This window comes from Eschrichtius robustus, chromosome X, assembly GCF_028021215.1.
Source record: "Eschrichtius robustus isolate mEscRob2 chromosome X, mEscRob2.pri, whole genome shotgun sequence".
NCBI classification, from domain to species: domain Eukaryota; kingdom Metazoa; phylum Chordata; class Mammalia; order Artiodactyla; family Eschrichtiidae; genus Eschrichtius; species Eschrichtius robustus.
Window position 1 is genome coordinate 9139693 of NC_090845.1, and position 27441 is coordinate 9167133.

The 27441-nt window shown below is 44.9% G+C and overlaps 1 protein-coding gene across 2 annotated transcripts; it reads left to right on the forward strand.

Moving 5' to 3' along the window:
• Positions 1-9795: 9795 nt before the first annotated feature.
• Positions 9796-18322, forward strand: HCCS (holocytochrome c synthase). 2 transcript variants are annotated; one of them, XM_068534059.1, is made up of 7 exons: positions 9796-9942; positions 10519-10662; positions 13289-13440; positions 14261-14409; positions 15136-15255; positions 17342-17428; positions 18044-18322. In XM_068534059.1, exons 2-7 carry the CDS (start codon positions 10551-10553, stop codon positions 18240-18242), a joined length of 819 nt encoding a protein of 272 aa, XP_068390160.1. In that variant the 5' UTR covers positions 9796-9942; positions 10519-10550; the 3' UTR covers positions 18243-18322. The 2 variants fall into 2 exon arrangements, with proteins under 2 accessions (XP_068390160.1, XP_068390161.1); XM_068534060.1 differs by having other exon boundaries at positions 10585-10662.
• The last annotated feature ends 9119 nt before the right edge of the window (positions 18323-27441 follow it).

Below are 27441 nucleotides of genomic sequence, written 5' to 3' on the forward strand. Positions count from 1 at the left end.
CTAGAGAGGTCTTCCTGACGACCACATCTGAGGTTGTACCCAGGGTTCTCAATGTGCACTGTGCACACGGATCTCCTGGGGAACCTGTTACGTTGCAGACTTGGACTCAGTGGTGGGGGGACGGTGTTGAAGCTGTAACTCCGCATTCCTAACAAGCTCCCAGGAGATGCAAATCCGTTGCTTCACGGACCACTTTGAGTAGCAGCATCACCCTTCAATGTCTGTCACACTACTTGGTGTATTTTCTTCATGGTGTTTCTCACGCTTTGAAATTATTTGGTTGTGTACTGGATTGTTCATTGGTTGCTTGATCTATTTGTTTACTTAGAAGGTAAATTCCCTAAGAGCAAGGACTTTGTGCAGTGCGTTCACCTGTGTGTTCTCAGCACTTAAGACCTGGCACATCACAGATGCGCCACATGTACCGTTGAATGAATGTCGTTGTTCAAGATTCATTGACTCTTTTACCCTTCCAGTGCCTGCCTACTGACTGCTTCAGTGACTGACAGTGCTAGCTACTCAAATGCCAGCCCGGGAATTGCTAGCTTCAGGTCCAAGCTGAGATACGAAGTTTGTACTAAAATATAAATCTGCTGTCACTAAGCACAACTTTAGTTGAGATGATGTATTTTTCATAGCAAGATTTTCTTGATGAGGGAAGCAGTGCCTTACTTTCCCTCTGGTCCAAGCTCCTCATCTCATGGCAGACTGGTAAGTGTGTGAACTAGATCCACTGGGGTGACACATTTTGAGTAGCACTAATATAAGGGATAGAAAGCTTAAAAAATGTATTTTCTGATTTCAGATAACCATAGGTAGGTAGCATAAATACAATTTTAAATACACAATTACAAAATATTTTTGTCATGTACTGAAATAGAGTATTGTCTCAGAGACAAGGAATTGACCCCCTGTCTTTCCCCCTTAGCTATGCCCTCCCAGGCCACCTGCACTCCATCATAACCATGAATTTTCCCACTTTTGCCCTGACAGAGTCATTCCCCTGCCATTTACACCACACTCTTGCATGTCCATGCCCACACTCCTCCCCACATGGCCATGCCCCTCCTCTCTGCCTGGCCATACACAGCTCATCTGGGTCACACTCGTCCTGCCACAGCTGTTTTCCTTCTTGGCCACACCTATATCCCATGCAAAGCTAGCTATGTTCTCCTGCTGGCACCCTACCTTCTGTGTCACATCCTCATTCCCAGGCCACACTCTTTCCACACTCTGGCCATGCCACTCCTGAATGGGCCAGACCTTCTGTGCTTCCTCCACCCAGGGGCCTGATCCTGGCAAACCCTGGAGATGGGCTCCAGGGATCTAAGAAATTTTGACAGAGAACAGAGAATGGCAGGAGAGATGGGAATTAACAGTAGAAGAAAAAAAAGAATTATGGGAGAGAAGGGAGAATTCTGTGAGAGAGAGAATTGTGAAAGACGATCAAGTATTGTGAGAATGGAAAGTTGTGGGAGAAAACGGGGAATTGGGGAGAAAAAAGAATTGGAAGAGAAACAGGAACTTATTAGAAAGAACAGAAAACTGTGGGTGAGTTGAATTGTGGGAGACAAGGGTAGTTGTGGGAAAGAAGAGAGAATTGTGGGAGAGTTAGAGAATTGTGGGAAAAAGCAGAGGCTCGTGAGAGAAAGGGGAACTCTGGGGAAAAAACAGAGAATTGTGGGATAGATTAGGAATTATGAGAAAAACAGGAAACTGTGGGAGAGAATTAGAGAACTGTTGGAAAGAACAGAGAATTGTGCATGAAAAGGGAATTGTGGAAGTGACAAGGAATTGTAGGAGTGATAGGGAAACTGCGCGGGGGGGGGCACTGGGACATTGTGAGAGAAAAAAGAATTGTGAGAAAGAAAAAAATAGACAATTGTGAGCAAGAACAAAAAATTATGGGAGAGAAGAGAGCATTATGGGAGAAGAAAGAATTGTACACAAGAGAATTGTGAGAGAAACAGAATTGGGAGGGGCAAGGAGAATTGTGAGAGAGAAGAGAATTGAGGAAGAAATGGAGAATTGTGGCAGACACATGGAATTGTGGGAGAGAACAGAAAAGTGTGAGAGAGATCAGGAAGTATGGGAGAAACAGGGAATTGTGGGAGAGAAGGGGGATTGTGGGAGTGACAGAAAAAATAGACAATTGTGAGAACAAAGAAATGTGGACAGAAGAGAGTATTATGGTAGAAAGGGGGATTGTGAAAGTTAATGGGATTCTAGGGGAGAGAATAAATTGTGGGAGGTAAGGAGAATTGTGAAAACAACAGAGAATTTTAGGAAAGAACACAGAATTGTGGAAAAGACAAAGAATTAAGAGAGAAACAGAAATCTGAGTGAGACAAGAGGAACTGTGGGAGACGGGGAATTGTGGGAGAAAAGGGAATTCTGGGATAGAACAGAGATTTGTGGGAGCCATGGGGGATTGTGGGACAGAGTAGAGAATTGTGGGACAAAACTAAGAATTGGGGGAGACAAAGGGAATTCTGGGATAAAACAGAGAATTGTGGGAGAGATTAAGAATTATGGGGAAAAACAAAGAATTGTGGGAAAGATAGAGAATTGTGGGACAGAGTAGACAACTGTGGTAAAATAAGGAAATTCAGTGAATGCAGAGAATTGTGAAAGTGACAGGAACTGTGGGAGGCACTGGGACCTTATGAGAGAAAAGGAAATTGTTAGAGGGAAAAGTATACAATTGTGAGAGAGAATAAATAATTGTGGGAGAGAATAGAGTATTATGGGAGAGGAAACAATTGATAAATGTGGTAATATGGGAGAGAAGAAAAACTGGGAGAAATGGAGAATTGTGGGAAAGAACAGAGAATTGTGGGAAATGAGGAATTCTGTGAAAGAACAAAGAATTGTGGGAAAACAGAATTATGGGAGACATGTGGAATTGTGGGAATGACAGGGAGTTGTGGAAGAGAAGAGAGGATTGTGGGAGACCTGTGGAATTATGGGGGAAACCTGAGAATTGTGGGAGACGGGAATTGTAGGATAGAATAGAGAATTGTGGGAAAAACAAGGAATTGTGGGAGTGACAGGGAATTGTGGGAGAGAGCAGAGAATTATGGGAGGCACACAGAACTGTGGGAGTGACAGGGAATTGTGGGAGAGAACAGAGAATTATGGGAGGCCACAGAACTGTGGGAGAGAACAGAGAATTATGGGAGGCACACAGAACTGTGGGACTGACAGGGAATTGTGGGAAAGAACAGAGAACTGTGGGAGAAAAAGGGAACTGTGGGAGACAGGCGGAACTGTGGGAGAGCTAGAGAATTGTGGGTGACAGAGAATTGTGGAAAAGAGAGAACTGAGAGAATATAGAGAATTGTGGGAGTGAACAGAGTATGATGGAGGAGCAAGAGCTGTGAGAGATAATGGGGTACTGCGAAAGAGAACAAAAAATTATGAGAAAGACAGGAAATTTAGGAAACAGAATTGTGAGAGTGGAGAATTATGGGAAAGAATAGAGAATTGTTGGAGACAGTGGGAATTCTGGGAAAGAACAGAGAATTGTGGGGGACAGGAGGAATTCTGGGAGTGACAGGGAATAATGGGAAAGAACAGAGAATTACGGGAGACACATGGGTTTGTGGGACAGGGAATTATGGGAAAGAACAGAGAACTGTAGGAAAAAGAGAGAATTATGGGAGACATGTGGAATTATGGGAGAGATGGAGAACTGTGGGATAAAACAGAGAATTGTGGAATACATGTGGAATTGTGGGAGTGACACAGAACTGTGGGAAAGAACAGAGAATTGTGTGTGAGACAGGGAATTGTGGGAATCACTTGCATTTCCATAAACTAATAATGAACTAGCAGCAAGAGAAATTAAGAAAACATTCCCATTTACAACTGCAACATAAAGAATAAAATACCTAGGAATAAATTCACCAGGAAGTTGAAAGACCTGAACATTGAAAACTGGTTGGCCAAAAAGTTCATTCGGGTTTTGCTGTAAGATGTTACAGAAAAGCTGAACGAACTTTTTGGCCAACCCAATATAAGATTTTTATTAAAGAAATCAAAGAAAACACAAATAAATGGAAGGATGTTCTGTGCTCATGGATTGGAAGCATTAATATTGTTAAAATGATCATACTAACCCAAAGCAATCTACACATTCAATGCAATCCCTATCAAAATTCCAATGGCATTTTGGACTTCCCTGGCAGTCCAGTGGTTAAGACTCCGCGCTTCCACTGCAGGGGGCACAGGGTCGATCCCTGGTAGGGGAAGTTCCGCATGCCACGCGGCGTGGCCAAAAAGAAAGAGAAAAAAAATCCAATGGCATTTTTTCACAGAAATAGAACAAACAATCCTAAAATTTGTATGGAACCACAAAAGACCCCAAATAGCCAAAGCAGTCTTGAGCAAAAAGAATACAGCTGGAGGCACTACAGAGTCTGATTTCAAACTATATTACAAAGCTACCATAATCAAAACAGTATGGTATTGGCATAAAAACAGACACATAGATCAATGGAATGGAACAGAGAGTCCAGAGATAAATCCATGCATACACGGCCAAATAATTTACAACAAAGGAGCCAAGAATACACAATGGAGAAAGGACCGTCTCTTCAATAAATGGTGTTGGGAAACTGCACAGCCACATGCAAAAGAATGAAACTGGACCACTATTATACACTATACACAAACATTAACTCAAAATGGATTAAAAACTTAAACGTAAGACCTGAAACCATAAAACTCCTACTAGAAAACTCCTACAAGTTTACAAGGCAGTAAACTCCTTGACATTGGTCTTCGAGATGATTTTTTGGATTTGGCAACAAAAGTAAAAATAAACAAGTAGGACTACATCAAACTAAAAGGCTTCTGCACAGCAAAGGAAACTATCAACAAAATGAAAAGGAAACCTACCGAAGGGGAGAAAATATTTGTAAATCATATATCTGATAAGGCATTAATATCCAAAATATATGAAGAACTCAGTAGCAAAAAACAAACAATCCAACTAAAAAATGGGAAGAGAAACTGAGTAGATATTTTTCCAAAGAAGATATACAGATAGCCAACAGGTACGTAAAAATGTGCTCAAAATCTCTAACCATCAGGGAAATGCAAATAAACCCAGATGAGATATCACTTCACACCTGTTAGAATGACTACTATCAAAAAGACAAGAAATGAGGATGAGCATGTGGAGACAAGGAAACTCTTGTGCGCTGCTGGTGGAAATGTAGACTGATGTAGCCACTAAAGAAAAAAGCATGAAGTTTCCTCAAAAAGTAAAAAGAGAACTACCACATGATCCAGCAATTCCACTTCTGGTTATTTATCCAAAGGAAATGAAAACACTAACTTGAAAAGATATACACACCCCCACGTTCATTAAAACATTATTTACAATAGCTAAGACATGGAAGCAAACTAACTGCCTGTCAATGGATGAATGGATAAAGAAGATGTGGTATTTGTATACAATGGAATATTATTCAGCCAGAAAAAGAATGGAATCCTGTCATTTGTGACAACATGCAAAGACCTTGAGAGCACTATACTAAGTGAAATAAGTTAGACAGAGAAAGACAAATACCATGTGATCTCACTTATAGTAGAATCTTAAAAAAAATGAACTGACAGATACAGAGAACAAATTAGTGGTGCCAGAGGCTGGGGGTTGGGGGCGGGGTGAAATAGGTGAAGGTGGTCAAAAGATACAAACTTCCAGTTATAAAATAAATAAGTCCTCAGGATATCATATTCAGCATGGCAACTGTAGTTAATGGTATTGTGTTGCATATCTGAAAGTCACTAATTGAGTAGATCTTAAAAGTTCTCATCACAAGACAAAATTTTGTAACTAAGTGTGTCATGGATCTTAACTAGACTTATTGTGGTGATCATTTCCCAGTATATACATATATCAAATCATTATGTTGTACACCTGAAACTAATATAACATACATCAACTATATCTCAATTAAGAAAACAATTAAAACAACCCCTCCACCACAAAAACTGTGGGAAAGGAATTATGGGAGAAGCAGAGAATTGTGGGAAAAAACAGAATTGTGAATGAGACAGGGAACTGAGGGAAAGAATAAAGAATTGTGGAAGGCATGGGGAATTCTGGGAAAGAACACAGAAATGTGGGAGACACAGGGAACTGTGGGAAAAACCCAGAATTGTGGGGGGGAGGGAATTGGGGAAGAAATGGGGGAATTGTGAAAGAGGTCAGAATATTATCAGAGAACAGGGAATTGTGAGAGAGAATGGAGAATTGTGGAAGAGATGGGGAATTATAGGAGAAATGGAATTATGGGAAAGAAAGGAGAATTGTGAGAGCTCTGAGAACAAAAGCAACACTGTAAATGTAAGTAATTGCAGGTTTGGAAAGGAGACTCATTTTACCAGGACCAGTCATAAATTCTGTTTGTAACTCTAAAAGAGATTCAATTTTTCCTCTCTGCTAAACCCTGGGTCTGACAGCAGCAGCTCATATCACATTACCATGGATTGGCAAACCCGTATACACTGCCTTGTATATGTGCATGAACACATACTCACACACGCACATACTCACACACATATACACACACACAAATGCACACATGCATGTACATATATGCATATAAAAATAAATACACACATGTCTTGGAAATTTCATACATGAGCAGAAATAAACCTAATAAAATGGATGGGAAATTTTTTAAATATCCTAAAAAATAAAACAAAATGAAAAACTGATAGAAAATGAGAGAAACTTAGACTGCCAGTCTAGGAATCCGACATATGAGTAATAGAAGTTACTTAAAGGAAAGAATGAAGAAAGAGGAGGGGAGCAAGTTATTAAGAAAATTAATAATATAATATCCCTAACATGAAGGATGTGAGTATCCGGAATGAATGGTCCCTTCAGGTGCCAAGCCAGTGAGAGCAAAGAGGTCTATATCAAGGCACATCTTTTCAGGCCACTGGAAGAAAGAGAAGATGTTAAAAATATTGAGGAAGGAAAAAAAGAAATGACATCTGATTTCTCGACACCAACAGTGGGAATTAGAAGACAATGAAGCCATCACTTAACAATTCTGAAAGAAATGTCTCTAAACCTAGAATTATATATCCAAGCTAGCAGTCAAGTGGGAGGGTAAAACACAGACATTTTTTGATTTTCCAGACCTCAGAAACTGATGTGCTCCCAAAACAATGCAAAGAAGAATACACGGTATCCAAGAACCAGAGATCCAGCACAGGACAGGAAAAGGTTGACAGCAAGTCCCAGGAAGACAATGGGCAGAAGTCATTCCCAAACAGTCTAGAACTGGGCAGTGGCAGAGGTGAGGTGTTTATTCAAGAGTGAGGACCCAAGGGAAAAAAAAAAAAACAAAAAAGGAAACATAGAGTAGGTGATATATTTGAAGGCATTGAGAGATTTACAATGCTGACGGGTAATCATTTAAAACTAGACAAAGGCGAAAAACAAGGCAAGTATTAAATTCTAGTGGAAAAGTCGTACAAGAAAAAATTTCATCTTTGGTCATTACGAATATTTTTAGAGTCATAATAACGTAAATACTAAACCGTGATTTATACAAAATTGTTTATAACTATTGGCAGAGGGAAGTGTTTGTGTGTGCATGTTTGTGTTAGCCTGTTACCTGGAATGTGGAGGGACAAACAAGAAGAAACAATTCAGAGAGTGGAAATTGGGGTCGAAGGTGTCCTGCCAGTCTTCTCACCCACCTACCGCTCTTCCTGTAACACCTGGCGTTAGCAGCTCCTTCTCTATAAAGCATTCTTGTTACTTACACTTTCCTTTCCACCCACTTCCTACACATCATCCTCACAATAGTCACTTCTTCCTTTCTGGCCAGGAACAGTCTGCACATACATATATTGAGATGTAAATATTGTTACTTGTTTGCATGCCTGTCTCTTCAATTACCAAAGGTTTTTGCCCTTTTGGTGCCATGTGACCCTTTGGAATCTGGTGAAGTCTGTATCTTCTCAGAATATTTTTACATGCATAAAATAAAATACAAGAAATTACAAAAGAAACCAATTACAGTCGCTCCTCAGTATCTGAGGGGGCCTGGCGCCAGAACCCACCACGGATCCCCAAATCCAAAGAAGCTCAAGTCCCATAGGCAACCCTCCATATCCGCGGTTCAACCAATCCCAGATGGTGTAGTAAATACTGTAGAATTTACTGGGGGGGAAAAAAAAACCAACCCTGCATATAAGTGGACATGTGCAGTTCAAGCCCGTGTTGTTCAAGGGTCTACTGTATGTTGAAATATAGTTATCAACATATTTTAAAAAACAGATTAGGCTAGGTTCCCCAGGAAATATACACCAATGTAATATAGGGTTTTTTTAATGCCGTCTTGATCCAGTTTTGAGGCTCTGGCTAGAGGCTGGTCAGTTCCCCGACTTCAGCATCTAAGCTCACACCCCCCCCCAATCACCTCCCTTTCTGGGATCTCATACTCGGGGCCACTATTTACCTGCCCTAATCACCCCAGGGCCAGGTACCAAACAACTGGGGACAGCCCCTACGCTCCAGAGCCTGCTGAAATTATTCAAATTCGCCAATTCTAAACCTGCTTGCCCTGCTTTGCCCATTCCTTCTTACGGAAACCATAATAAAGGCTCATGCCCACAGTCCCCCTCTCTCCCCCTGCCTCGTGATCAACCCCAGCGCCTCCACGTGTGGCGCCCCACAGATCCATCTCTTGGGATCTGTGAGTATAATAAACTACCTTTTTAATGGCAGTCGTTTCCCAATCTGTCGGCCTCACCAAACCTAAATAACAATTACACTTATTAAAAAGGCTGAGACTCCACAAGATTTGTGCATACAGATGTTCTCATGAACAGCTTCGACAGAGTGATAGACAGGGCAAGGGGAGAAATCGAACTGTGATGCAGTCACAGTGGAAACCTCAGCTGACCCTAGGAGCAGCTCTGAAGCTGGGATGGCCCTTCTGAGTTGTCCCGCTTGAGGCTAGGGGCCTGGGCTTAGGTACCCTTGCAGAGACGACTCAGAGGCTGCAGCCTGTCCCCAGAGAGGGAATGTGATTTTGCTTAAAGCAGTTCTCTTAGGCAGAGGGCGATTCCTGGAAAGAGACTTCACAGATCCACTACGGTGATACAGAAAGACATATGCTTCTTATTAACACTTTAAAAAAACAAGATAAACTTACTTTAATTTCAAAGTAGTGATGAATAGTACTTTGAGACAGAAATAACAATCATATGTGACATTATTTCTCTGTGAGTGCTATCAGTGCCACAGATAGCTAACACAACTAGGATTTGTTGCCTGCCTTCCTGATGGAAAAAAAAATGCTAAATTTCTGTTACAGGCAAGTGAAAATACAGACCTTCAAATCCACACACCCAGTTAAGAAGACCTGGGGAGCCGGGACCTTGTTTTGTTCATTTTTAGATCTCCAGAGTCGGCCACAGTTCTGCACACCTACTGACGTTTCTTGAGTCATTACTATAATTAAAACTGACGGGATACAATTAAAAAGGTAGAAATTTTAAAACGAACTCTTCCAAAGCAACGCCTCCGCAGCCTAAAGCAGCTACACTAAGAGAGCCTCACTCTACGGCGACTCTCTGGCCCAGCCGAAGCTTCTCTCTGCCCGCTCTGGCCAGGAGGGGCGGGGCCAGGGAGGGACCCTCACACTTATAGGCCGAGGAGGGAGGGGGCGGGGCCTGCTCCTCCGTGATTGACGGAAGCCCTTCCCTTTCAGCCCGCGTGCCCGCCTTCCACGCGCCCGGAACTTCCGCCTTCGGAAGAGGAAGTAGCGGCGCGCTAGAGAGCTAGCGGTGACCCGGGCAACCAGCGGTGATCGAGCGAGGGGAAGGTGGTGCCGGCGGGTCGCTGCCACTGCGCGCCGGAGTTGGCGGTTAGAGGCGGGGCCGGCAGCCCGGGACCGGAGTCAGGTGCGGAGGGGCGGGCTGGCTGAGGCCGTGGGGGTCTGAGATCCTGGGACTCGACGGTAGCACGCGCGGGGACCGTGCGAGGAAGACTCTGGCCACGCCTGGCCCTCTACTGTCCTTTCCTTCCTTCCTCTAATCTTATTTTCTACGCCATACCCTTCCCAGACCCCCAGACCCTCGCTGAGCTCCAGGGCCGGGGGTCTGATCTGGACTCAGTGGGCTTCCTTTCTCCCATCGGATCACCACCTAGAACCCCCTTCCCCCCAACCCCGGGCCTACACCCCCTCGCTGTGACATGACTTCTCAGGGACCTCCTCACCTCACCCCCGAAATCCGCACACCCTTAGAAACGTGTCCCCAAAGGTGGTGTAGATTTCACACTAGTATTTCCCAAAGTGGGTGATATGTTAAAGCTGTCCCTCGAAGTGGAGGGCGAAGTGGAGTCCCTGCCCAGCACATTTCCATAAGGATGACAAGGAGGAGAAACAAGGGTTGGCCAGATTAAGAATACTAAGGGAGTAGTTGGAGCCCAGGCATCAGCATTAATCTCTCTCTTTGCTCTGGCACCTGTGAATTTAGAATTGCTTGGATTCAACACTGCGATTCCAACCATGGGTTTGTCTGTATCTACCCGTGCTGTTGCAGTTCAGACCTCCAATGCTTCAGATCATCAGACAGCAGCCCCGCCTTCGGGATGCCCAATGCATGAAGGGAAGATGAAAGGTAATCTACCATTTGTCTAGGAAATAAAAACAAAAGAGAATTCTCAAAAGAGTCCTCAGGAGGCAGCATAGCATTGCTGGTGAGGCTCCTAGGCCTGGGAGAGAGGCGACCTGGGTTCACTCCTTAGGTTGTTACTTACAAGTATGTGACTGTAGACAAGTTACTTCTGTAAGTCTCCACCCATCATCTGTAAGCTGAGGATATAATAATGATATCTCACAGGGTTAGTGTGACGATGGAGATAGTGCATGAGAGTGGAGGGATTCTTCCAGACATCAGCCCCCACCCCCAAAGTTTGCCGTTGTCTACTTCAGCGGTTCTCCCCCCCCGTCACCCCGCAGGACACCTGGCAATGCCTGGAGGCATTTTTGCTTGTCATAACTGAGAGGAGAGGGTGCATCTAATGAGTAGAAGCCAGGAGTTCTGCTAAACATCCTACAATGCACAGTGCAACCCTTAAAACAGAGGCCCCAAATGTCAAAGAGTGCCCAGGCTGAGAAACCTTGGTCTAGATCTCGCTGTCTTTCTTTACCAAGACAGCTTTACTCCTCCATCCGTTGGAGTACCCTCTGTGTAAAACTAAGGCATTGCCGGGACTTCCCTGGCGGTCCAGTGGTTAAGACTTCGCCTTCCAATGCAGGGGGTGCGGGTTCGATCCCTGGTCGGGGAGCTAAGATCCCACATGCCTCACGGCCAAAAAAACCAAAACATAAAACAGAAGCAATATTGTAACAAATTCAATAAAACTTTAAAAATGGTCCACATCAAAAAAAAAGTCTTAAAAAAAAAAGTCATTGCATGATGGACTTGCTGTTCATTTTTTTAAGTGCAAAGGGGAGAATGGAAATGCTTTCATTTTTAATCGGTCCACCTTCCGCTTTAGATTGTCCATGTAAAAGTATGGCCTGAATTCACCTGACGTGTGACCTCTTGTTTCAAGACCTGAGGGCAGGAAGCAGTGTTGCGTGCTTACTGAGTGCTGACACTCCCTTGTGTTGTAGCTGTTCATTCCCTCCATCAGTCAGCAAGGATTTGCTCCCTGCCCACTCTGTGCCAGGCACTGATGGTTTTTGTGTGTTTGTTTTTGCACCGAGAGAACATCAGTGTCTGAAACAGACAAAAATCCTTTGCCTAGTGGAGTTTACATTCTCATCCTCATAATCCTGCATGGTAGGTTTTCCCCCTGTTTTATAGTTAAGGAAACTTACAAGTCACACAGCTAGTAAATGGCAAAGCCAGCGAAAATTCTGGGACCTTGGATAAGGACCAGTCCGATGCTCTTCCGGGGTTTCTTCATACAGGAAAGAATGGAGGCAGACTTGGACGAAACAGGTGTGTGCCTGCTCTGAGCATCCCCAGGAAATCACAGAGCCCTGTGTATGGTTTGATTTCATTTCCTGTGTATCCAGGAGAGCCGTCAGCTGACTTTGCATTAGGAAAGAATGTGGGTATCTGTAGGAGATCTAAGGGGCTAGTGGTTATATAATACGAAAAATGTTAACAGGATTTTCTCTCCAACACCCAGCTGGGATCAGTGACCCAGAGGAGATTGGCACTTGGAATGGTGGTGAGGAGAGAAGATATAACAAGTCTCCCTCTACCCCTCAGTAGACAGCTGTACAGGGTCCTAGGGAATGAGGGTCTGGGAGGAGAAGCAGAGGAAAGGAAGTGAAAGGAAACTTATCTTTTTTCGTGTAGGGCACCCAGCATTCAGTGTATTCCTGGTGCTAACTGCTGCTGCTTAAGATAAGGGTTCCTTTACACAAGCGCTGTCTTCCTGGACCGTAGCTCTCCCAATGCCTGCCCCCCCACCTCCTGAGTCTACACTGCCTTCTGGGTCCGCACACTCGCTTCCATCAGCACCCAGGATCCTTGGGCACTCACTGCCCTGCCCACTGCTGTTCTTGCAGGTGCAGACCTTTCCTCTTAAGTGGCATCTGGATCCTACATGGATTGTGGAACGTTTTCTTTAATGTGTGCCCTTGCTTGATAACGGGGGGATAGAACCTCGGCCAAGCGGTAATTTTCTGGGCCCTGTTTTAGTCCTGGAGCAAAGCACAAGCAGAGTGGCATTCTGACTTTTCTCCAGTAGCCTTTTTGAAGGCTCCTCTGCTCATTTTTTATTTCCTGTCCCCAGTCCCTGAGAGAAGGCATCAGTAATGAAAGCCTGGCCTCCTGTGTCCTGGTTGGGGTTGGATCTTGTCTGGAATTTGGGACCAGAAAGTCAGGGAGACCCAGTCACGTGTGGCCCCGGCCCCACGGAGGTTCCTCTGTAGCAGCTCACAGCAGCTACCTTCCACCCCTTACTAAAACCCTGGTGTGGGCAGTAGCTTCTCTTGCAAATGCTGAGGCTTTGGGGTTTATTTTTACTAGGGGAATGACACAGTAAGCCAATGGGTACCCGTTTCTCTTTCAAGGGGAAAGTAAATTTATCGAACCTTTTGCTGGTCTTTAGGATGTTAGAATGTTGACTAGCTTAACTCTTGGCAGCTGTGAACAGTAGAAACCTGGCTTTGCCTGTGCTGGTGGGTCAGTGGTCAGACATTCAGCTCTTCAGGGCCCAGGATGAGAGAGGCAGATGCCCTGCCTTTGTGGTGACACTGTTTTTACCCTTCATCTATTTCAGGCCGTGAAGTGAGTGCCGAGCCATCCGACCCAACCTGTGGGAGCAAAACGAACTCTGTGCCTGCGCACCAAGAACGCGCGTACGAGTACGTGCAGTGTCCTGTCACCGGCGCGATGGCTGAGAATAAGGAGAACCTAGATCCTTCTAATCTGGTAATCCGCGCCCGGCCCCTCTTCCTAAAGTTTTTATGCAGAGATGCTTTTATAGACTCCAACACAAACTGGTAGGATTGATTCTTCTGTCCTTTTAAAACAAAGAAGTCTGATAGTCCAGCCACAGTGAAAATCTAGAATGTGTCACTAAGTGTAGTTTCAGAGAGCACCTGAGAAAGCAAAGGGCCATCCCGAAGCCCCAGAGTGGGCTGAACGGGAATAAGCCAGGCCAGAGGACATTGCCTTTTGGGATAGAGTTGTTAGGAGGGCAGGAAATTCAATTAGGAGCACAGCTAGAATTCGGAGAGGTGTTTGAGGTCTGGGGAAACCTCGTAGGCACGCTGCAAGATTGGGGCGCCTCTTAAGGCACACCTGGGTGCCAGCCTGCACGGCAGTGACTAGGGTGGTGCAGTGTCACGCGGCAGCCAGCAGTGGAATGCCATCGAGAAAGCAGTGGTATTCTGCTGTCTATCTATAAATACACACATACACACACACATATATATACATAGCCCCACCTTCTCTTTTCCAGGAATTTGTAGCAGTGCCTGCCCATCACGGTATTAGTTTTTACTTTTTAATCCTTGAGGAGAAGGAGACCAAATTTTTAACTACAGCGTGCATTTACCATTTATGAGAACTCAAAACAACAAGGAAAAACAGCCAAATGACCTGAGAGGTCTGAAACTTTGATGTCGCTGGTTTAATAGGGAACCTGTGCTGTGTTTGTGATGCCTTGCTTTCTAGGAAGCAGTTAATTATATTGTTTCAACTTTATATCTCTGACCTTTTTTTTTAAAAACCCACTTATTTTATTTAGATGCCACCACCTAATCAGACGCCGGCCCCCGATCAGCCGTTTGCACTATCTACTGTGAGACAGGAGTCGTCTATTCCGAGGGCAGATTCAGATAAAAAGTGGGTTTATCCTTCCGAACAGATGTTCTGGAATGCGATGTTAAGGAAAGGGTGAGTGAGTGAGCACATTACTGAGGGTATAAATTTGCTCGTGAATCTAAAACCTCTTTCACATTTAATTCTTAGATGAACTAAATGTGAAAGAGGTTTTTAATCCCCCAGACGTACAGTAAATGTTTATGACAATCAACTGATTTTTCAGACTCATCAGAATATAAGTGCAAGGCCAATGTATTAGGATTCTCCAGAGAAACAGTACTAACAGGATGTGTATGTCTTTCTATACGTATAGAGAGATTTGTGATAAGGAATTGACTCACAGTTAAGAAGCCTGAGAAGTCCCACAATCTGCTCGGCAGGGTGGAGACACAGGAGAGCCGACGCTTCAGTCCAAGTCCTAAGGCAGGAAAAAAACCGATGTCCCTGTTGGAAAGCAGGCAGGCAGAAGGAATTCCCTTTTACTGGCAGAGGCTCAGCCTTTTTGTTCTGCTTCAGCCTTCAGCTATTAGATCTGGGCACTCTCTGCCCATTTAAATGTTAATCTCATCATAAAATTAACCCATCATAGCCAGTAATCGTTTAAAAAAAAAAAGGTAACACTTCTATATAAAATACTTGGGAAAGGTAAGGAATCGTGATGCTAATCGAAAAAGTGTCACCTTAAAAATAGATGGATCCTTGATATTTGGGTAAATCTGATTTTTGGTGACTCAATGAAATGAGTACACGGCACTCTCAGTAATATTTGTCAAGTTTTACCAAAATGTTCTTTCCTAGGTGGACATGGAAGGATGAGGATATTAGTCAGAAAGACATGTATAATATCATTAAAATTCACAACCAGAACAACGAGCAGGCCTGGAAGGAAATTTTGAAGTGGGAAGCCCTTCACGCTGCGTAAGTATGTTTGAAGTCTTAAAAAAACATCCTTCCAGCATCTTCCTAATGTCATCGCCACTTCCTATGAAAAGAAATATAGAAGCATTTTATTCAAACAATGTGCTATTCTAATAAAACATTTTAGGTAGTAGGCCTGTTCCAGTGACTTGTGTGACAGACCACCCCGCTCAGCCATGTGAAATGGCAGCTATTTAATTATGCCCGTGGGTGTGGTGAGTCCCAAGTACAGAAAGGACAGAGCAGGGGTGGCTCGTCTCTGCTCCCTGATGCATGGGGTCTCAGCCACCAAGACTCCGTGGTCAGGGGTGGCTTGACAGCCGTGGGCTGGAATCCTCTGGCAAGTGATGCCAGCTGTCGGCCAGGACGCTTGCCCGTGGCCTCTAAATGTGGCTGCTTTGGCTTCTTCACACCATGGTGGCTGGGTTCCCAGAGCCAGAGTTCCAGAAAGCGGCAGGGAAGCTGCCTCTCCTTTGATGACCGCCTGCCCAGATTCAAGGGGAGGGGCCGTAGACCCCAGCTGTCAACAGGAGCGTGACAGTCCACTGCACGCGGAGCATGGGGGCTGGGAGATTCTAAAATGCTCTCCGCCCAAAGGGAGCTGGGAAAAACAGCTTTGTTTGTTCACTCAGCAGCGTTTATTGAACCCCCACTAGGAGCAAACATCAAGCGGCATCTTTGCACGTGGTCCTCTTTCTCAGGGAGACTCTAGCCAAATGCAGTTGTGCGTTAGTGGCGCTGGGCCATCAGCCTGTTCAGAGCCGCGGTCCTCATGCTTTAGCTGCATCAGATCACCTGAGGGTTTGTTAAAATACCGAGCGCTGGGCCTCACCCCTAGGGTTTGTGATTCAGTCAGTCTGGGGTGAGGCCCAAACTTAGCATTTCCAGAATGATGCCGGTTTGAGCGCTCCCCCTGGAGAAGCGGGGGGCGGGGGGGTGGAGTCTCCACGGAGCCAGATTTTACCATGGTCGGTGGCTAATATTTTTAATTCACGGCAAAATGCGAGTGATTAATTTCTTGGGTAAAATCCACTTAATGCTTTTTAAGGTGCTCTGTTTGTTTTTTCATACTTGGACTCTGGAGTTCATTAGTCACTCCCTGGGTGTCACTTGGCCGGGCGCGGGGCCTGGGCCAGGTGGGTGAGCCACGCTGCAAGCACGCTTCCCCTCCCAGTTCCCCGGGACGGGCAGGCGCCATCCTCCTGGCTGGCTCGTGACGGGGGCTACGAACGTCTGCAGCGACTTGTGCTGAAAGTGTGCTGTTGTTAAAGCCGAGAAGGGAAGGAGCTCGGCTAGTCCTCGCCTGGGGGCCCGTCACACTCGGGGTGCTTTTCTCCCTCCCAGTTCATTAGAGAGACCCGTCCAGGCCGAAGCCTGTCTCAACAATGACGGCAGCTGCCAAGACAGGTGGCCTCCGGGAGTTCCCACCCCCCCCCCGCAGGGGGCACTGCTGTGTGCCTCGTGCTAGGCCGACCGTGAGCCCCCCAGTGCCAGGGCGCGGGCCGGCGGGCACCTAGGACGTCCAAGCCCGGGGTCTGCCCAGAGAGTGAGTGGATTGTCTAGGCAGGACCTTGCCCTCCGTCAGCTTGTATGCAGTTACTTAAAGAGATGGTCCAACACTGATTACATTAGTTCCTAGGGAATCAGCCAGCGTTTTTCTTTCTTCATGAAGGCTGTTTATTGGTTTCAAATGAGAAGAGTATAGGATTTTCGTATATTCGTCTGAAAAAACCCCAGCTGCTCTTTGTGAAAGCGAAGCGTGATACCCGATGCCTCACACTTTTCCTCCTGAGAGTATATCCCCACCCCATGTGGAAAGGCCCTGTTCCCTCACTCCTGCCAAGAGCAGTGCAGATGTATGGAGGGAAAGGGGGAGGAGTGAAACATACTTGATCCAGAAGTAAAGCACAGAATTTTTAACGAATTGGGGTATTTCTTTGAATTTTTTCGAAGTTACCTTTCTCTGTAAATGTGATATTATGTAAAATGCCTACAGAAAAATGTGTATTATTGAGAAACTGCCACACCCTGTTTTTCAAGGGAAAGAAAATATTTTAATAGACTTTTCTTCCTTGGGGATTTCTAGGGAGTGTCCTTGTGGTCCATCACTGATCCGGTTTGGAGGGAAAGCGAAAGAGTATTCACCAAGGGCAAGAATTCGTTCCTGGATGGGGTGAGTGTCAGTGCAGAAACGTTCTTTTCTGTTCCTCAGGTCAGGGTCTGCTTTCTCTTGGCACCAAAGCCAGACAGTGGAAGAACTGCGGTGCCAACTTCCAAGACGTCATCAGCGCTCAGCTGTAGACCTGTGCTCCCTCAAGGCGGCCAGTGGCGGGCGGATTGCCTAGGGTGCCGCGGGCTGCTTCCTGTCTGATTCTTACAGGATTGAAGCAAGTCATCTTCTGCGTTCTCGCATCTGTCCCCTCTCTCCTCCCGCGCTCCATCTCTGTCTGCCAGTGCCGTCAGCGCTCCTGTTGTAGTCGGATTCGCAGCTCACACCCGCATTTCTGCAGGACCTCAGCTGACCTCCCAGGCCTGGGCGTCTTTCCCACCACTGACCTTATTCCCTTGTAGCAGATAAGCTGTCCTCTGATCGGGGCTCCTCCAGCTCTCCAGCCCCACCTGCCTTCAGCGCTGTGGACTGTTCTGACCTCCGAGTCTCACCTCCCATTGGACGTGGGCTCCGAGAGCAGGCCTCCCCATGCGCGGCCTCACCGCCTTGCTCACCGCCTAAACCCGAGCTGAACGCCCCACCAGCGTTTTAACCCCCGCCGGCATGTTTTCATTCCAGGTACGAGCTGCCTTTTGACAGGCACGACTGGATCGTCAACCGTTGCGGGACAGAAGTCAGATACGTCATTGACTACTACGATGGTGGCGAGGTCAACCAGGACTACCAGTTCACCATCTTGGATGTCCGGCCGGCTTTGGATTCGCTCTCGGCCGTGTGGGACCGGATGAAGGTCTCCTGGTGGCGCTGGACTTCCTAACCACTGCTTTGTCAGAGATGGGAATATATAAACTGGGTTTTTTTCTGAGCAATACATTAAACTGCTTTCCCCAAACTGAATTGCACTCCTGGTATAATGGGAATGTCAAGGGGGTCATCACACCTTACATGTCACTTAGCAAAGGGTACTCTGCACATGCTCTTCTGAGTTCCGTTTCCACCTTGCAGTTGATAGTGCATCATTTTAAGTTTTCTTCCCGTTTAGAGAAGTGGGAAGCACTCCCTTAGTTTTTCCTTTAACTGTAGTATTGCCTGTGTATTTAATCTAGAAAAGTCTGAACAACCTCCGAGAAAGACCTTTGCTTAAAATATGAAGAGAGCTGCTTTTTCCCTCCCTGTTCTCTCTTAAATACTGACACGTAGATCTGAAAGCCCATGGAATGCTCAGGAGCTTTGGCCTGGTCCAGTGTTTCAATTACAAGTGTTCTGTTACGCTTTTGAGAAAGTTACCAACATTTCTAAAGTCCCTGCAGTATAGTAGTGACCCCTGAAGGAAATGCAGTCACACACTGGAAATGCACTCAGCCAAACTGAAGTGTGTCTTGGCTCTACAAATTTTTGCTTATGTGAATTTTTCACACTGGACCTTGATCTAGAATAATTTCAGCTCCCCCATGACTTGATGATGCACGTGCGTTGGAGTATGTATGTGTTTTCACTTTTTAAATATTTTTGTTTTAATTCCCATTGTTCTGATATGTAACTCTGCTCCCCGCAAGCAGACCTCACTGTACTGGCATTTGACAACTTAATCCCACCCTTGAGTCCTACTCCCTCCCCTGCCTGAAGGCTTTCTCTGCTCGGCCTCATCTGAACCAGGAAGGTCTGGCTGAAGTCGCAGTGCTAGGGACAGTCCCACTCTAAAACACGATTCTATTTTTTCCATTGTTAGAATTCACAAGGAGAATATTTTTCCCAGATGTAGAATGGCTGCATCGACTCACTGTCTCCGTTCACATTTGTTTTTTAAGGGAGCTCTAAGTTTGCCATTGAAATTCTTTATACCGGTAATCCATACACTGGTTGTTCAGCTTATAGCAGCATGTTACAGATGACTGTTGGGTGTTGGTTTTTGGGGTTTTTTTTAAGTGTTAATAATATTAACTCCTTTCATTTGTCCTGAATACTGTAGTGTTAAATTAGTAGATGGACTTAGCAGTCTGGAGTGATTCATTTGGTATGAATTTCATTTGTTGTGTCTGTTTTGTGTGGAGTTTTAAAAATCCAACAACCCTAAACTCTTCTACATTTCAAAATACTTGTGTGTTTTCAAAGAAAATAAAGCTGACAGTTAACAGGTTTTGAAAATCTTTTAAGAGTAACTTTACACTTATTCCATCAGACAGATGAAATATTTCTAATCTGAGGAAAATAATTACTGTTGGCATGTGTTTTGGTCCTAAGTGTCATTGAGTAAGTATAGGTTAAGGCATTATTATGAGAAACCACGTGTTGTAACTGGAAACTGAAAATTGAGCCGCAGGCAGGGAATCACCCCTTTGTAGGATTCTAGTATTTCTTGAGAAAAACCACCTCTAAAGTAAACTGTCAGGTGAACCCGATGACAAGATCACGTTTGTACACCCTTCCTCCACTCCGAGAGAAGACTAGAACCCTGGATATAAGAGCTGCTTGGTGTCCAAATTATACTTGATTGTATCCAGGGATCAATACTTCTCTGCTCTGATAGGAGATTTATAACTTGAAATCAGTTTGGATATTCTCCAGGGTTTTAAACTAAGTCTTTAGTCGTAGACTCTTCAGAATCAGAACAAACTACTGCATCTAAGGCTAAGGATTAGCAAACGAGGTGAGGGTTTAAACTGGGACTGCAGATTAAAATGCAGCAGTATGCCTAGTGGATAAAGAAAACGTGAGGGAGAGAGAGGGAGATGACTATTACTCAGCCATAATAAGGAATAAAATCTTGCCATTTGCAATAGCATGGCAGGACCTTGAGAGCGTTATGACACGTGGAATAAGTCAGACCCAGAAAGACAAATACCATATGATCTCCCTTATATGCGGAATCCAAAACAGCCACAAGCACCCAAAAACCAGAGCTTGTAGATAGGACGTTGACATCGACGTTGGTGCTTGCCGAGTGCGGGGCAAATCTCCAGTTATAAAGCAAATAAGTACAAAGTACAGCGTGGTGACTACAGTTAATAAAACCGTAGTGCATATTTGAAAGTTGCTAAGATAGTAGATGTTAAAGTCACCACAAGAAAGGAAAAGAAAATTTCTTAGGTGACAGGTGTTAACGCCTTCTTGTGGCGATCATTTTACAACATATACAAATATCGAACCATCATGTCGTACGCCTGAAATTACACGGCATTATACGGCAATTATACCACAATTTTAGAAAAAGAAAAAAAGAATGAGTGTCCTGGAGGCAGACGGCTGGCTTAGAGCCACGACTCAGCCCTTCACTCATCTCAGTATCTCTGGGCCTCAGCTTTCTTGGCCATAAAAAGAATTAATAGAACTGACTGTTTTTGTTCGTTCACATGGCTATTACAAATACCATCAACTGGGTGGCTTATAAACAATAGAAATTCATTTCTCACCGTTCTGGAGGCTGGAAGGTCCAAGATCAAGGCACTGGCAGATTCGGTGTCTGGTAAGGAGGGCCGGCTTCCTGGTTCAGAGATGGCGTCTTCTTGTTTTGTTCACGTGATGGAAGGGCGAGAGAGCTCGCTGAGGTCTCTTTTATAGGTACTAATCCCATTCCTGAGGGCTCCTCCCTCATGACCTAATCACCTCCCAAACCACCTGAAAGCACTTAGAGCCTGCAGCGGGGAAAGGCTTAATGAACGTCGGCCATTGCCTCATCATCACCAAGGGGGAAAAGGCATGGATAGGAAGAAAAGAAGTACTGAGAAATGATACCCACCCTCTGACTTCTCCCAAGAAGAATCTGTCTAGAGGGGGGACAGCAGGGCCTCCTCCTGATTTTCGTTAACTGCAAGGATTAGCAGGTACTCAGGTGCTTGCTCTAAGCCAGCTCATGTTATTTAAAATCGCTAAAGGGAAAAGACAGGTAGCAGTCTTTGACCTTTTAAAGAATATAAACACAACAGGGTGACATTTGGTTTACTTAATATGCCAGATCCACTCGACAAAAATAAAGATTATAATTAGGCCCTTGTGCTTCCTAATTTGAAATGTAGCTCATTGTGTCCTCAGGATCACAAAGGTATCCCCTCCATGGAAACTTAATATGTATCCAGATTCAAAATGGATATTACAACGTTATGTTTACTGCAAGTAAAATGTACCAAAAATCATTTCAAAAGCAACGTATTCCTCCTTACTTAAGGTAAAATTTTCAAAATTACATAATTTCTTAGATATATAGTATATTAAAGCAACACATCTCAGTTATCCACCCACCCCCCCCCCCAATAACAGAAATAACACATTTTATTGCTGCAATGGAGGGGAAGCCATAGTACCTTAAATAAAATTCTCTGCCATTTGTATATGTGGAAAACATCTAACTTCATGCTTCTGTACTCTACTCTCTTGCTTTGAAGAGAAAGCTGACAGCACTTTCTGCCAGGTTTTTAACACACATCACACGGCAAGCATTCCACTGTTTTTGTGAAATCGTAGCAGGTACTGGAAATTAAAGTTTCTAAGACAAGTTTCTTCTTGGGGAGCCTATATCTATTTGGGGGATGAGGCTTACATTTATAATTACCTTTTACTCAATGCTTTAACATATACATTGTCACACGTGACAGGGGCTGTGGAAACTATTCATGTTGAGTGGTATAACCTAGGAATTGTGAGAAGAGAGACGATTTCACAGTAACAGTGGAGTGGAGTCCTGATGGATGATTAAAGGTTATTATTTTGGAGTTCTGTGCAGAATCGTCTTTTATACACGTTGCTATTCCTTCTACATTTAGGATAAGTTAATGCGATGAGTTCCTGTGGCTCTTCAGTGGCTGGGTATAGAATATTATCAGGATGCTTTTGGCTGCAAGGAAGAGAATCCCCACTGGGACTCACCACCGTAAGTGCAAGATTGGGCATGTGCCTGGTCGATTGCATCTCTCCGGATGACTTCCTTCCAAGCTCAACTTCAACCTCATCTCAATTGGCTGGTTTCTTTCATCATCATCAGATGGCTTCTAGTTGCTGTCTGAGCTTTCCGATCCTTATTTATGGCCAGTGGATATGAGGCGGGGTGGGAGGGGGAAGCCTCCCACAACCAATGGAAAATAAGTTTTCTCTTTAATCGATTTGGGCCAGTTTGGCATTAGGCCTGTGTCCTCACACCCCTCACCTTTTACATTCCCAGGAGAGTGCCTCGTGCTTAGATTAACCCAGACGAATCATTTGGAGAAAACTGCAGTGCCCACTAGAGAATTATATCACTAATTAATTTAAAAATCCCATCCTTAGCTGTCATTTCATTCAAGTATCTTTTCCTTCACTCTCTTAGGTTGGCATTTCAAATCTGGAGATGGTGGCTAGTGGAAAGGAAGAAGACAGGATTGGGGATCTTCATTTCTAGACTGATTCTCTGCATTGGGGGGGATTTGAACAATCGCTTTAGGTCTATAAGCCTCACTTTCCATACATTCTCTTGAAGGTTCCTTTCTGACCAGAATTCTAGGTTTTATGTGGCCTATTTCTCTCACGTTCGATGGACTGGGTTATGCCATGTTTTATGCTGAAAAGTTTTAAGCTCAGGGAAAAGAATGTGGTTTGAAAACCTACTTCAAACTAGTTTTTACATGAAGTACATCAGTGGATGCGCTCTTTTTTTTTTTTAACATCTTTATTGGAGTATAATTGCTTTACAATGGTGTGTTAGTTTCTGCTGTATAACAAAGTGAATCAGCTATACATATACATATATCCCCATATCCCCTCCCTCTTGCGTCTCCCTCCTTCCCACCCTCCGTATCCCACCCCTCTAGGTGGTCACAAAGCACCGAGCTGATCTCCCTGAGTGGATGCACTCTTAAAAGACTACATTTCAGATAATTCCTGGTTAATCAGTGCTTTCCTTTTCCTCTATAGAATGCGCTGGCTTAGAAACAACCCAAAAGTCCATCAACTGATGACTGGACAAACAAATTGTCGTCCATCCATACAATGGAATCTTATTCAGCCATAAAAAGGAATGAAACACTGATATATGCTACAATGTGGATGAATCTTGAAAACATTATGCTAAGCAATACAAAGGGCCAAATATGGTATGATTCCATTTATAGAAATGTCTAGAATAGGTAAATCTATAGAGGCAGAAAGTAGATTAGTGGTTGCCACAGTTGGGGTGAGAGAGGAAAGGGGAGTGACTACTAATGGGTGTAGGGTTTTCTTTCAGGGGTGATGAAAATGTTCTAAAATTGATGTTTGCAAAACTCTGTGACTAGATTGGAAAACACTGAATTGTACACTTTAAATGTGTGAAGTGTCTGGTATATACTTATAGCTCAATAAATCTACTTGAAAAAAAGGAAAAAAATGTGCTGGCTGATCCCTACAGCTAACAGATCCCCCTCTGCTCCTATTAACCGAGTAGTCAGTCTACCAAGAGTCAGTAACTTAATTATTTTAATTAAGCAAAACAAAAGACGATGCATAAACCAAGTCTGTACATACTAAGGAGTGATTAAGAAGGGTTTAAAGGAGAATCACGAAAAATACTGCCATGAAACTGGAAAGCATTGGGGAAATACTGTAAACATCCAGAAAAATTCTTTGCTCACTGCTTCGCAGTGGTTTCTTCACTTTGCTGCAAAGAAACTGGAAGTGGGATGTTAGACGATGGCTGCGGATGAGCTAAGAAGGGGGAGGTGGGCTGCTGGCCCTCCTGCACCCAGAGAAAGAAACAGCCTCGGCTCCACGTTGGAAGCTTAGCAAATGGTGTCCGTTTATGTGCTTTCAGTTAAAATGTAAGGCAAACTCATTTTATGATTTCCTGTTTCATCTGACTTAAAAAAATATGATTCGATACTGTTCTGACAAAGTATTGCATTAGGGCAGCATTTTGGATCTTGCTGCCTTTCCCCACTCCACCTCTCCCCATCCCGTGGTTTCCCCAGCTAGACGCTCTTCAAAATTCTGTGTAGATCAGAATCCCCTGGAGAGCTTGTTAAAAGGCAGATTGCTGGGGCCCTCCCGCCAGGGGTCCTGATTCAGTAGGTGCCGAGAGAATTGGCATTCCGAGAGCGCGCCCGGGAGATGCTGGTGCTGATCCCAGGGCCAGGGTGCGAGCTTCGCGTTCCTCCTGCATCCTTCAAATCCTCTGCACTTCCACACGCTCCATCTTTGCGATGCATTGACAACTGCCACGTATTTACACAGCCGTGGGTCAAAGTTCCAAGTAGGAAACGTGAAAGCAAATGTTACATGCAAACGCCACTTGTCCAACGTTGCTTATTCCCAAGTCGTCCTTGAAGTCCTCCCGCCCCCCTCAGTTCTAAATGTTGCAGAATTCCACCTTTGTCTTGTTTTAATAACGAAAACCTTTCCTTTGAAAGTTCATCTCACATCGCTTTGGTAGGTGATGATGGGGGCGGGGGAAGGTGACAGTGGGGTGAAGACAATGCCCACCCAACGGGGACACAGAAAACCCCTCTGATACTGGGTACTTCTTCTGTGTGAATCGTGGTCTCAAAAGGCAGACGCTTTCCTGGTGGCCGCTCCCCTGAGCTGCAGAGGTGTCCTGGGTTGTCTCTGCTCCTTGAGCTTTGTTCACCATATTCGCATGCAAGGGCGTAACAAAGTGCCACAAACAGAGTGGTTTAAACACCAGAAATGTATTCCCTCCCAGTTCTGGAAGCTACAAGTACGATCAAAATGTTGACAGAGCTGTGCCCCCTCCGAAGGTGCTAGAAGGTCTGTTCCGGGCCTCTCTCCCAGGTTCTGGCAGTTCTTGGCTTGTGGCGGCAGAACTCCAGTCTTCACAAGGCGTTCTCCCTGGGTATGTGTCTGTCTCTGCGTCCAAACTTCCCCCTTTTTATTAGGGCAACAGTCATACTAGATTAGGGCCCACCCTAATGACCTCATCTTAAGTTGATCGTCTGCAAAGACCCTCTTTCCAAATAAGGTCACTCACAGGTACTGGGGGTTAGGACTTCAACATCTTTTCGGTGGGGGACACAATTCAACCCATAACATTCATGTTTGCAGAATGGCTGTGAACAACCTCACCGGGGCCAGGCCAGCTTGCCCCTCTGGCAGTCTGAGCTCTGTCACTGCTGAATTGCTTCTTTGTTTGCACACTTTGCTCGGCAGTGACATTGCAGACCAGCACTGCCTTGGTCCCTAGCAAGTCTTTGCCCTTCTGCCAAGCTCAGCTGTGCTCACGGCCACAATGGCATCCGCCCCTCCAGATGGGATAAGCGGCTGATGGAGGCCAGAGGGGAGAGCAAGGCAACCAGCTCACCTCCTGCGAAGCAACAGGAAGGAAAACCAACCAGGCGACTCATCTGCCCTCAGGTTCCCCTCATGACTGAGTTTCCCAAGCAGATTCTGGACCCAGATCCTTGGTCTTTGACCAAGTAAAGTGATTTTACTTTAAGAGGACTCTGAACACTGAGTTGCCATGTTTCTTTCCTGCATGAATAAGCGTGTTTCTAATTCCTTCTCTAATTCATTTTGCCCGTGTGGAGAAGACCACTCAGAATCCCAGACTTGGCATAAAGATGGTTTTAAGCTGAAGACATTTGAGATTCAACAGATGCAGAAAAAAGCCTTCCTGAGCTTCCCTTATCTGACTAAAAGCAACTTCTGGGAAATGAAGCTACCATAAATCCCCTCTCTGGGGGAGTTTTATGGTCCTGATGGAGACAGAAAGACTGATCATACCTGTATAGACAACCATTATCAAAAACTTTCTTATCTCCCGTCTGCTCTCCTAAAAACCCGTTTGTTTTTCTTAAATAAACCTATTTGTTTTTCCCTTAGAAGCTGTTTCTCCCCACTCCTTTTTCCCTGCTAGGTTAGGTCTATAAACCTTTAACTATTTAAGGAGCCAGATAATTCTTCTGTTGGTTCCTGTATGCATATGAAATAAACCCTTTTCTCCTGTTAAAGTGCCTTTTGCTTAACTGGTGCTTAAACACCTACACCCTCTAAGCAAACGTGGGCATCTTGTTTGTAAGGAAACAAGAAACAGCTTTGCTCCCCCTAGTGGACAACGGAAGGTTCGGTCCAAACAGCGGGTCCGCACACTTGGATGGCCCGCCCCCAAGTCCTGGTTCTGCTACCTTCCAGCTATGCGACCTTGGGCAACCCATTTGATGTCACTCTGAGTCTTCTGTGCCCCCTGGAAAATGAGGATAGTCATGGTTCCCGTCTACCGCTTGTGGGGGATGAAATGAGTTAATACGAGTGAAACAGACCAGAGCAGGTGTCGTTAATGTTAGCTCATCGTACCTGCGTTTCGCAGCAGAGGGCCCCAATTTCTTTTTTCTAAAGTGATCTCACATGGGACATCAATTATACTGCCAGTTGTTGAATACGTGTTGTATGGCTGCCGCAACCCTAGGTATTTTCTCACTTAACCCTCAGAACAATCCTGGGAGTTGGGTGTTATTATGCTTCGACTACTCTGAGAAAATGGAGAATTAGCCAGTTAAAGTAACTGGTACCCAGCTAATGAATGATAAAGCCGGTAGTCAAGCTGTGTTCTCTCTGACCCTGAAGCCCACACTTTGAAACGTCACTGTTTCTTCAGTCATTAAATACTTATTGAGCACCAACCAGGAACCAAGGAAATACACATCTGCTTCTCACGTGTACTCTTAAAGTTTAAATCTTAGGAGTGAAAAGGTGATGCATCACAGGCCACCCGCCCGCCCTCTTTGTCCCCTACAGTACAGAGCTGCAGCGATGTGTCTTTGTGGGGCAAAGCTGGTTAGGAGACAGTGTCTCTGTGCTTGCCATCAGCTTCTCCCCAGACTGTCTCCTCCTTTCTTGAAAAACCTTTTTATCTGGAAAATAAGGTCCTACCTTTGTACTTGCCAGAAGGTGGACGGCCTTGTACTTTTTCTCCACTGCGTGGTAAACTGCTCGATCGTATTCACACGCATACGTTCAGCCAACATTTACCAAACACCAACTCTATGTCCGGTCTCTGCCCAGTCCTGAGGACATAGTCCCCGGCGTCAGGGACAGAGTGGGAATGACCTACAGACAAAAAT

Bases quoted from the DNA above. Each gene is read 5' to 3' on its own strand.
- HCCS (XM_068534059.1), top strand. From the start codon at position 10,551: ATGGGTTTGTCTGTATCTACCCGTGCTGTTGCAGTTCAGACCTCCAAT. The intron at 10,663-13,288 runs GTAATCTACCAT...CATCTATTTCAG, and splicing joins GCATGAAGGGAAGATGAAAG to GCCGTGAAGTGAGTGCCGAG. The intron at 13,441-14,260 runs GTAATCCGCGCC...TATTTTATTTAG, and splicing joins ACCTAGATCCTTCTAATCTG to ATGCCACCACCTAATCAGAC.